The 12,182-nt window shown below is 45.6% G+C and overlaps 1 protein-coding gene across 9 annotated transcripts in view; it reads right to left on the bottom strand.

Annotated features, from left to right (window-relative positions):
- The window catches only part of Magi2 (membrane associated guanylate kinase, WW and PDZ domain containing 2), a 1,405,204-nt gene that overhangs the window by 52,012 nt on the left and 1,341,010 nt on the right, over positions 1-12,182 (bottom strand). For all 9 annotated transcript variants that reach the window (XM_021191616.2, XM_021191614.2, XM_021191615.2 and 6 more), the window contains one exon: positions 5,801-5,939. In XM_021191616.2, coding sequence (XP_021047275.1) covers positions 5,801-5,939 — 139 coding nt within the window. The remainder of the gene's footprint in view (positions 1-5,800; positions 5,940-12,182) is intronic.

The following is a 12,182-nucleotide window of genomic DNA, read 5'->3' as shown; positions in this document are numbered from 1 at the left end:
GAAGTGCTTATTAAGTTCTATGAATAATTAATAATTTTTTTTTAGGTGTTTTTTTTTTTTTTTTTTTTTTTTTTCTGAGAGCAGATTCTCCTGGGCCTTTTCTTCAGCTGCCTCTCTGCTGGAGACAGGCCTTTACATGTGTCCTCATCATCTGAGTGTCAGCTCCCCGAGGGCAGCCCTGCATCTTACCCTCAGTGCCTATGAAGTGCTGTGCACATAGTAGGTGCTCAGTAAATTTTGATTTGGTTGCGGGGCTATTAATTAAATGTCAACCAATGATGTTGTTCCAGGATCTGTCCCACATGCAATATTTGGTAAAGACATATTTCTTTGAATTTATCTTTGGTCACGGAGTGAAAGGGAGTGCTGGTCAAATAACTACAAATAAGAATATGAAGATATGCTTATAATATTCGTCAATATATATGTATATATATCATTGAGAAGAGTAAGCAAATGAGTATCCAACTAAAGACAAAACAAGTTCTGCAGGGCAGGGTGTTCTGATATGATTGTCATAAGTCATTGTAATTATTGACTACAGGGAGGCTTTTAACTTAACAACTACTTAGTCAATTTGTTTCCCTAGGGGCAGCTATTGACACAAATGGGCTCTCTTCTCCCCTTAGAAGAGTTTTAAGGATACAATTCACTTTGAAAGTGTTGTTAGAAGTATAATTCAGATAATTGGCTATGTCTTTCCCTTCACGTGGCCTGGTGCTTCTGGCTGCTGGGCAGCTCACACTTGAGATCTCAGCCTCATCCTTTGAATCCGAGTCCCTCATGACCTCCTCCAGCTTGCCCTGTCTCCCACTGGCATCTGGACCCACTTCAGTGTTCTGCTCCTAAAGAGCTTCCCCCTGGTTCTCTGGGAGAGTGAGCACGGCTGAGTGCCGACCGACCCACCACCACAGTGAAGCATGTTTGCTTCATTTGGAACAGCAAATGTACCGGAGGGAAATGCTCCACTTCGGTGTGAGATATTCTGGGATGTTTTAACCCAAGGACACTTACGTGTACCTGGGATCTGGCTGGCTGGGTTGCCAGTCAAGTGTGTGTTCACTTTGTATGCCAGGCCTTGAATGTTAATGAAGGCCACCTGTACTTCAAGGAAGGGAGCTAATTTGTTTAATTTATTCCTGGGCAGTTTTACAGCCAGGAGGAGCACTTCCTCTTCCCCTACCCTCTTTAGGTTCGTTTTAATAGCAGCTCCCCGAGCTGCCAAGGACCGGAGTTGGGTGCACATCTTTGCCCTCTGAGTGGGTGGAGGAAAGTGTCTTTATTCCTGCCGGCGGCTGAGAGCCATGTGAAGGGGATGGGGCGTTCACACTTCCCACTAGGTTTATAATCAACAAATTCTTAACCCGAGGACTGCACTTGAAGAGCCTATCTCCCGGGTTTCCCTTTCAAGGACTTGACTGTGAAAGCAACTTCTCCTTCAAAGCCCTTATCATTTTCTGACTCCCTCTGCAGCTGCTCTGCAGCCAGTGTTCAGCCGTGGCCTTCGCGATGCTCCTGTTGACTTACCCCCTGCTGCGGGCTGAGGTGTCACCTGGCCACCAGTCTTATGGTAATTGTGGCTGGCTCTTTGCAGAGAGCTTACTCCTTCCTCTGCTCACTTGGGGTCACACCGATTTTGCTTCACCAATGATCTGACACATCCCTCTGGCTGCCTTTTCTCTCTCTCTCTCTCTCTCTCTCTCTCTCTCTCTCTCTCTCTCTCTCTCTCTCTCTCTCTCTCTCTCTCCTTTTCAATTGTACCTGCATTTATCTCTCTGTCACAGATTGCCCTAAGAATTCAGAGCTCTGCTCTGTGCTTCTCTTGCCTGACTGAGATCAGCTTTTCTATGACAAGTTCCCAAGTCCAGATAAGGGTGCCATTTCAAAGCTGTTCTGTAAGTCGTGGAAGGCGGATGGGTGGAATGACTGAACACTTGGCCCCCACAGTTGCCTCCACCTCTTCATCCTCATTGACTTTTTCCTAGGCCAGCTTAAGTCTCAAGCGTCCCTAAGAGGATAAATATGCCTCCTTGGGACCCCGATAGCTCCTTTCGATTATCTCTTAAGGAGTGAGCCAAGTTTAGGATCTTGAAAGACAAACAAAGGAAGCACATAGGCTTAAATTAATACCTGACAAGAAAAAAAAAATCATTTTCCTATGATTAGCTATTGCTGACCAAAGTAGATTACATTCCTGATTCTATCTTTTGATGAATGCAAGTATTTTCTTGTGTTATTACTTACTGTCGCTATCTTGTTCTCAGGAGTGTTTTATTAAAAAATGCATTCTGGTTTATCTTGAAGAAGAACAACAGCAACAATAAACTGGTTTCACAATACAGCCTGTTTCATACTGACTCTGGAGGCACTGTTCCCTGGCCATATGTTTATGTGTGTACATTGGGGTCATTTATGCAGCCGTGAATGTAACCATGTCTCTGGTCTGCTCCTGATGCAGAGCAGAGTTAACACAGCCGGCCGGGGACCATGCTGCTTAGACATGCCAGCTCATGGGGGTGGCTGGATGCTGGCAACATGGCTATAAATCATCTGCTATGCTAAGAACATGAGCTCTGTGCTGAGTGAGCAGCCATGGTCCCCTTAAATGGATGATACAAATGACGCCATTGTATTTGACATCTGCTTTCCTTCCAGGAGGCTAGAATTTTGGGATGTGCTAGGCAGGGGTTGCCTGCACGACCAGCCCCAGTGAAAATCATGTGTACTGAGATGCTCATGGATCCCCTGGGTCCACAGCTATATTTCTGTTGCTTGGGGCGAAGTACAATCTGGTGACTCATTGTGGAAGAGCACGCGTGAGCATATGAGGGTGTCTGGATATTGATGTATCCAGAAACTGCCCGAATCTGTCCTGAATGACTGCTGTGTATCCATGTAGCTGTACTCTATGTCCCAGAGGCTCTCCTAGCAAATCTCTGGATGAAGGAGTCACCCGGGGAACCTTTGAGCCCTGCCATTGATATGAAATTCCAGAAAAACCAGTGGGTGGCATTATCATCAAAGCAGAAGTGATTCTCTTGTCTTCTTCACTCCTCATGCTCCGAGGCTCATTGTTAAACTTACAAATTCCTGAAGGGCTAGGATCTGCTGAATTTGTGTCTGTTCTTCTGCTTCCCTAATGGGTGTCTCTTCACCCCATCTTTTCTTTTGTCATCTCTAAGCTAACTTTACAAAGTCCACATCTTACAAGCTAGAGAGTGCTGACATCATTGGCACGTGTAACTGGATGTTTAATTTAGGAAAAAAAAAAATCACTGAGAGCAAAATCTGTAAAATTACAGCAGTGAATAATATCGATATGGAGACCCTCAAAAGGGTGCCCAGACATTTTTTTAAAGTATATACATTTTATAGATTTAACTTTGAACAAATATATAATGCATCTGGGGAAAAACAAGCATACCAAGAAAGAAGATACTGATATTGTAAAAGCCCTGTATATGTAGGCTTCTCCCACATAAGATTCCCTTAGGTGTAAATCCTTTAAAACAGTGACTTAGCAAAAATCACGCCTCTTTAAGTACAGTACTTTCACTTTGCCCGGCAGGCAGGGTGCAATTGTCTGTAGGTCAGGAAAGAAGGGAGCAGGCAGTCTGTACTTTGTTCTGATATAATAGAACTAATACATTTACAGAGCTTGCACACAAGGATTGCTTTAGTCAAACATATACTGATATAAAAACCAATATGCTCACTGTACCAAAATGTCTTTACCTCATCTTGCCTACCTTGGCACCCGGCTTTCTAAATGACTGGGTGCCCAGACATTTAAGAGATGCTCTGTGTTGGTTACTTTGAGAATTTAACTGAGCCAGCTATGTTGACAGGGCCTTGGGTATCTGTCTTGTTCCAAAGCCATGTGTTTGTGTTTTCTGCAAGTAGAATTAAGGAGCAGTGCATGACTATGAGGCAGGGTTGTTCTAACTTCTCCCGGTACATAAGCAGCTGGTGTGTTGGGTGTCGAAGGCATGGATCAAACAGTGTTTCTAAAACGGGCAAGAGTGAAGCAGGCCAGAGTAACTTTGAAAAGATTGACTTGCGTATGAAGAATGGTAGCGACTTTGAAATTGCTCGCTAGGTAGTAGCCAAGTCTTGCTGTGGAGGGAAACACACTTTAAGATGAGGTCTGTTTTTAGAAGTGACAGAATTCACAGGTCCCTTTGGTATTGTTGGATCAGCTGATGCTCTAGGATATTAACTTCATCCTATTCTAGGAGTTCAGATCCATCACAAAGGGATTTATGCTGGTGTCAGTGATCAAGCCTATACTCATTGCTGACATCAACACTTAAGAATAGTTTATTAGATCCAAGCATCGTGGGTGGGAACAGGGAATGATGTGGTTCCTTGGGCATAGAACTGGCCCTGTAGAGCCACTGGGAGCTTTTTTGCTCACTAACCACAAGGGCCTCCTAGCTCTTTATGCAGGGAATTTCAAAGACACGGTGGTATCTCCGAGGGTCTTCGAATGTTGAGATTTTAGCTGAGTTCCGGGCACTGAACTGCCCTACTAATAAGGAGGCATTAGTAGTTGTTTAGATAGCATATACAAAGAACATTGTTCGAAAGGGAAAATATATTTTAGAACATTTTCTGGGTAGGAAATGGGGTGGTGGTGGAGGTGAATCACTTTATGTAGCTGACAGATGTAAAGGGATCCCTGGGGACCTGTACTTAGCTCCTGGTGATACTCTGAAGACCTATTCTGTGTGTCTCCTCATTGCTGTCTGTCTGTCTTTGACACTCCCTGGGAAACGTTTCTATTTTGTTTCTTAAGGTGCTAGGTAGGGATAGAGCCCAGAGCTGGTGTGTGTCACACTGAGCCATGTCCCTAGGCTCTCAAAATATTTTTACAGCCTAGCTCAGGTTTTGAGGTTTTCATGTGAGATCTGCTCAGCTGTGTGCTATACCATCTACACTCTCCGTGATGCCTGGAACAGGCATGTGGGAAACAACAACTTTAAAGACTCTTGAAGTCAAACTATGATTTAAAATGCACTTTAGAGATGCTTTCAACCCAGGCTCGAGCTCCCACTCTCTCCCACTGTCCCCACCCACTTTTCCTCTCTGCCTGCAGATCACAATGTGGCTCTCAGATACTGCTCCAGGACCATGAGTCTCGCCAGGCTCCCACCATGACCCTGACGTGATGATGATAATGGACTAACCCTCTGAAACTTTAAGTAAGCCCCCAATTAAATGCCTTGTTTTATAGAAAAAATAGTAATGAAAAACCTTCCTCAAAAGAATACGAAAACAGCATAGGAATGATTTTATTTTTTTCCTTTTTTGGAACAAACTCTAAATGGCCAGGAAATGCAGCTATGGAATGAGCTGAAGTTAGCATTTTAAATTCCACACCCTGAAGATTGGTTCTGGCTCATCCTCTGGCCCAGTTTACTAATCCTACAGGATAGTCTAAAGCATGTGTGGATTCCAGAAAGAAAAAAAAAAAAGGTAAATTACTGCAGACTCAAATGAACAGAGCACCATCAGTCAAATTATAAAGATTCCCACAAATAAGTGGTACTGGCTCTCCCTGCACGCTCAGAGATGCCCTGTAAGACCACATGTTTGCTACAATAAACATTGCCTAGCTTCACGAGGTAAAGAGAGGGTTCACACACACTCACACACATCTTGGGCTTAAGTTGACATGTGTGCTTATTCATCTACTGATAGTAAATACCTATTCTGGTAGCGGTAGCCTGCCGATGCGGTGTATATTTCTAAGACACAGAGAATGCAGCACACAGAAGAAGGAAAGTGTGACACGCACCATACTCCGGGACCTGCCCCGTGCCTCTCTTCAGCAGCAGCCGCACTCTTCTTCCTCCAGACTTGATGAGTTCTATTGCTCTGGCGTGGGTCATGTCTCGCGTGCTTTCCCCATTTATTTCAATGATCTGATCTCCTACCTGTCAATTAAAGAAAAAGGAAGTCAGGCAAAGATGGTTTGCATTTCCAACTATTTACATAGCGTCCCGTTTCCAAAGAGCACCCAAGCCGACTCTCTGGATAGCCTCATCTCTGGCTGCCCCCTGAATCTGACTAACTTGATCAGAGGCTATCCCACCTGTAACTACTTAGGGTGGCAGAGGCCTTAGTTAAAATACTGGGCATTTAATGATGGAAAATCGATCTGATATTACAATTCATATTAGCCTGGCAGCTTTGTCTGAGTGAAGAAGCAAATATTCTAAGGCTTTGCATTGATCACACTGCCAGCTTTTGGCTTTGTGCAGTATCCATTCAGCACATTGGATGGAGTGGTAGTCTCTGTGCTTCTCTGACAAGTTTTTGCTGTGCATCATTTACATTTCCCTGGGTGCTATTGCAATATTACCTTCATGGTTAGCAGTGGTTAGTTGATGTTCCAGTTTGATGATGCGTTCTCTGTCACTGTTCTTTGACTTGAAAATGAGATCCCACCCCATGGAGTCTTCACCCACAGTGGAAACCTCAGGGCATGCCATTCACTTATGGAAAACTAAAGGCTCAACACAGCCCCAGGGAGAAGGCCCCTGCTTCTTTCTCTGCGCTTCTCACTCTGTCCAGCTGGCTACCAGCCACCTTCACCCAGATAACCAGGAGGCATCTCAGTGGCAGAGAAGCTCTCCAACCTCCCCCCTCCCCTGCCCCCAAGCAGATTCCCTCTTATTTCCTAACCCTTTAGGATCAGGATTCTCCTGGCCTCCTACCTATAAAACTACCTCTCACCAGGCGCCCCATTTACAGCAAAGCATACATACATCCTGACTGTAACCCTGCTGGCTCCTGGTTTCACTTTATTCGATTATAACCCCCAGCTGGAGCCACCCTGTAATCTCACTTGTCAGAAGAGAAAAGAAGAAAGGAAATTGCCTAGAGGTCCTTTGTGACGCTGTATGCCAACAGCTAAGACAAGTAACAGAGACTCCCTGAGACTCCCTCGAGAGCGCCACACTAGGATGTTTTAATCTTTTCCTTTAACATCTTCCTCTTAATCCCCTTGCTTAAAATCTACACCAAAAATGCCATTTAATAAATGGTGCCTCTTCTTTGAGAAGCCTGTATCCATACTCTCTGGTGTTCTCGATGCCATTCTATTTTAACTCCCCACCCCCAACTCAGCTTCCTAATGGCTCATCCTGAAGTTCTTTCCTGAAACCAAGAATCCTGGGTTTGCTTGAGTTGAGGTTCTTGGATTGAGGCTGTACCGAAGGCTGCCGGGAGCGACAGTGTGGACCTGTGCTCCATTGGTGCTAAGCTACCCTTACAGGTATCACGGTTTACGTAAGCCAGAAGTGTGGGCTCATGCCGGCCTGCTTAAGAATAAGAGTTTACTATGATTTCACTCTGAGTGTATGCGAGTGCCACGAGGGTGTGGACTCTGTTGAAGACAGGAGAGAGCATTGGATACCCTATCGTTGGAAGTATGGGTGGTTGGGCATGTCTGGCATGGGTACTGGGTACTGAAGTATGGTCCTCTGCAGGAGCCTAAGTGCTCTTAACTGCTGAGCCATCTCTCCAGCCCCAAGTCGCTTTTTGTTTGTTTGTTTGTTTGTTTCTTTGTTTTTTTGTTTTTCGAGACAGGGTTTCTCTGTGTAGCCCTGGCTGTCCTGGAACTCGCTTTGTAGACCAGGCTGGCCTCGAACTCAGAAATCCGCCTGCCTCTGCCTCCCGAGTGCTGGGATTAAAGGCGTGAGCCACCACGCCCGGCTCCAAGTCGCCTTTTAAAAACCTGGGATCCTCAGCACCTGTTCCAACTCTCTTCCACCCAGGGGTGTACCAGCTCAACTCTGGCCTGTGCCTGGGTCAGTATGATGTTCTCCGACCCCTCTACGCTCCAGTACTCAGCACAGCCAATCTTCCTAAGGGAGGAGCATTATGCTCACTGAGGCATCAAGATTCTCTTTGCCTTCTCTTTCTCACAGGCCAGCATGTCTCAAACCCAGCTTAAACATCTCTTCTGGGGTGCCTTCCATAACCTGTCGGTCTTCTGAAGCAGAGGTTTCTAGTCTCTTCATTAGTCATGGCTCTCCCTCTGTTAGAGATTTGTAACTATCCTTCCCGCAAGACTCTGAACGTCTTCATTCAGTAAGCAGCTTTTAATGAACACTTACTATGGACTAGAGAATCCACTGGCAATACAGAGTCAAATGTTACAGTTTCTGTTTGCAATATGTTCTCATCTGGTTGAAGAAGAAAGTGTGTCAAGATGACAATATTCACTGTATCTTGACTATGGCACTTGTGTCCATCAACTACTAAGGGTTCAGAGAGATGGATGTTGACCCCAGAAAGGTGTGTAAAGGCTGCCAGGAAGGATGTGTTAAGAGAAGCTGCCCAGATGAAGGTGGAATAACACATTCTGGATGAGAGCATCTTACATGAGACCTGAGTATCCAAGAGCATTCCGTTTCTCGGGAATGTTCAGAGTTCAGTGTAGCACTTAGGGATTTGGGGTTTGTCTGGGCACTGAGCACACTTTAAGCAGGGAGTAAGATGATGGGGAAACAGGCTGGTAGTTAGATGTTTCCTTGAGTGGACAGGGAAGGCAGGAGGTTGATATGGTAAGCCTGGGGCTGTCACATTACCCACCCAAGTCCAAGTGAGACACCGCCTTTAGGTGGAGACATGCCCTTGTCTCCATCCTTAATGTTAACCCAGTGGTGCAGGTCAGGAATCTGTCTTGGAAACTACTCCTTAGAAGGCAGGTTCTCTTTAAGATAATACACCTTTCATCTCCAGTGTTGGAGGGGAGGGAGGGCTTTGGCAAACAGTGTGTGAAGTGGAGAAGCACAGGCTCCAGGAGCTGCACACAGTTGGGCAAACGTCAGGGGAGACCTGGGGTGGTACCGTATCGTCAGAGTTTGTAGGAGTCTGGGGTCTGCTTTGCCCAGCAGATTTTTCACAATTCCAGGGCTCTGTGTAGGGTCCAATCAAAAGGAAGAAGAGAACGATGCTGCTACGTTCCTTTGTCCCATCTATGTGGCTTTCAGTATCTCCCACATCTTGTTCCAGGGTATGGGTGAGAGATAGCTTGCTGACCCCATTCCCTGTGAGTGCGTTGGTGTGGTTTATGTATATGTATGTTTGTGTACATGTATATTTGTGTATATGTAGGTTTGTGTATATGATTGTTTGTGTATATGATGTCCATATGTTCAGAGGTCTTCCTCAGCTGCTCCTTATCTTATTTTCTGAGATAGGGTCTCTCATTGAACATGGAGTTCATCAGTGGCTAGCCTGGCTGTTCAGGAACTCCAGGAATCCTGTTTCTGTGCCCCTAGCACTGGGATTACAGGTGTAAACCCCATGCCTGAACTTTTTACATTGGCATTGGGATCTGAGATCAGGCCTCATGCCTGTTCAGTAAGCATAACGCCATACTGAGATTTCCTTCCAGACCCTGATTTCCTTCCTATCAGGAGCAACAAGAGTCTGGGAATATTCAAGATATTACTAAATTTAGGGAAAAAAATCTTTAGGAATGGACATATTTAGGTAATAGAATGGAATCACTTTGTCATAGTTACACAGGGTGGTCAGGTACCTTGTAAAATGGACCAGCTCATTGGGAGCTAGGTCAAGAGAAAGCAGTCCAGCTCCAGCCTGGAGGTCCCCGTCCCTCCCTGTGCTGTATGAATGACAGAAAGGTTGAATTTCCATTTTTATTCCAATTCAGTTGCATGTGTAATCATTTCAACTGGAACCCTCTAAGTAAATGTGGGATGTGACTTCATTTACTTTAACCCACTATACATGTATGTATAAAGAGACAGACTTGTTGGCACAAGATCTCTTATTATTTCCTGTCTCATTTAACTTCATTTCTGTTTCTAGCGTGTACTCCCAAAATATCATTTTCCTATTTCATGAGATGGGAAATTAATATGAAATTCAGTCTTTCAAGATGAAAAAAATGACCCAAAAGAGTCTATGAACTTTTTCTATATTTGCCCCCACTGTAGAGCTATCTTCAACTGAGATACTTGACTAAAACAAACTTTAAAGATTGCCATATGTGTTTAGAGAATTTTTAAAATACTGTATTCCAGAACTTAGTTGACGAGGAAGAGGGGCAGGGAAGACAAGAAAGGGAAAAGGCAGGGGAGGAGGGTTAGGTGGATGGAGGGGAGGAGGGAAAGAGGGATGGAGAGAAGGGATAGAGGGAAGGAAGCATGGAAGGAAGGAGGGAAGGGGAGGAGGGATGGTAGGAAGGATGTATGGAGGGAAAGAAGGATGGAGGGATGGAGGGAAAGAAGGATGGAGACATGGAGGGATGGAGGGGAAGAGGGATGGGGGACAGAGGGAAGGAGGGATGGAGGAAAGGAAGGAAGGAAGGAAGGGAGGGAGGGAGGAGGGAAGGAAAAGAAGAGGGATGGAGGGAAGGAGATGGAGGGAAAGAAGGATGGAGGGAAGGACGGATGGAAGGAAGGAGGGATGGAGGGATGGAAGGAAAGAGGGATGGAGGGAAGGAGGGAAAAAAGGATGGAGGGAAGGAGGGAAGGAGGGAAGGAGGGAAAGAAGGATGGAGGGATGGAGGGAAGGAGGGAAAGAAGGATGGAGGGAAGGAGGGATGGAGGGATGGAAGGAAAGAGGGATGGAGGGAAGGAGGGAAGGAGGGAAGGAGGGAAAGAGGGATGGAGGGAAGGAGGGAAGGAGGGAAGGAGGGAAAGAAGGATGGAAGGAAAGAGGGATGGAGGGAAGGAGGGAAGGAGGGAAAGAAGGATGGAGGGAAGGAGGGAAGGAGGGAAAGAAGGATGGAGGGAAGGAGGGAAAGAAGGATGGAGGGATGGAGGGGAGGAGGGAAAGAAGGATGGAGGGAAGGAGGGAAAGAAGGATGGAGGGAAGAAGGGAAGGAGGGAAGGAGGAGTGGAGGGGAGCGGCCATCTGCATAATCATGCTTAGCAGTCTTTATTTATTTACCTACTTATTTTTTGGGGGAGGGAGGAGCAAGGTCTTACTATTAGCCATGGTTAATAGTGGGAACTTGCTATGTAAACCTGGCTAGTTTCAAACTCATAGAGATCCACCTACCTCCACCTTCTAGAGGCTGGGATTTAAGGCGTGCACTACCACGCCCAGCTGGCATTGGATTGTTATCAGTTAACACCAATATCTGACTACATCACCGCAAGAACCAATTTTACATGATTCATGAGTGAAATGATCCCAGATTATAGTCTGGCTTGAGAAGCTGGGCTTTAGAAAAAACCCGCACACCCACAGATAACAGATAACCTCAAGCTCCTACTTCATGAAGGTCTGAGCACAGGCCACATTTGTGGCTAATTTTCTCAGGTCCCATATCAACGTCATCTTATGCATCACTTACAGGCATCACAGTGACTCTATGTCATTTGTGCCTGTTGCAGCTCCTTGATGGGCAGGCCCTCAGCTAATCAGGCTTGAGGCAGTGCATGCTTGCTTCACTTTGCAGTTACACCCAAGGCATTCACTCCCATGATATAGAGACGTGAGCTTTGGCACCTCAGATAAAACCCTGACTTCCTGGAAATACTTCCCGAGCCATACAACAGTGTTCTACAGTGTTGGTAGGAAACCAGATGAGGTCTCCAAAGTGGTGGCTCAGACACATTCTTAGAGGGAAACAAATCCTAAAGGCCTGAGAGGAGGAGCCAGGGAATGAATGACATCAGAAGGGTGCTAGGGAGAAAGTTAGGGTCTTCATTGCTCTGGGATCACTTCTGGTGCTCATACAGGAGGAGGCTGGTGGCCACAGGCAACCCTCCTGGAGAAGAGACAGGCTGACCCCTTACTTGACAGTGACTTATATATTTTTAAATTTCTGAAAATATTATTTTTAAGTGTATTGGTATTTTGTCTGTCTGCCTGTCTCTGTGTGTATGTGTGTGTATATGTATGTATGTGTGTATGTATGTATGTATGTATACTATGTGCATGCCTGGTGTCTGTGGTGGCCAGAATAAGGCGTTCAAGCCCCTGGAATTGTAGTAACTGGTTGGTTGCCAGCCAAAATGTGGGTTCTAGGTACTGAAACTTGGTTATTTGCAAGAGTGGAAACGGCTCTTAGCTAGCTACCTCTCCAGACTGACTTTTATATTTAATGGCAGTTTTCATGATTAACCTTTGTTAGACTTCCTGTTATTACCAACTTCCTCCTCCTCCTCCTCCTCCTCCTCCTCCACCTC

Source organism: Mus pahari, chromosome 2 (assembly GCF_900095145.1).
Source record: "Mus pahari chromosome 2, PAHARI_EIJ_v1.1, whole genome shotgun sequence".
NCBI classification, from domain to species: Eukaryota; Metazoa; Chordata; class Mammalia; order Rodentia; family Muridae; genus Mus; species Mus pahari.
This window is presented reverse-complemented; position numbering and strand designations above follow the sequence as displayed.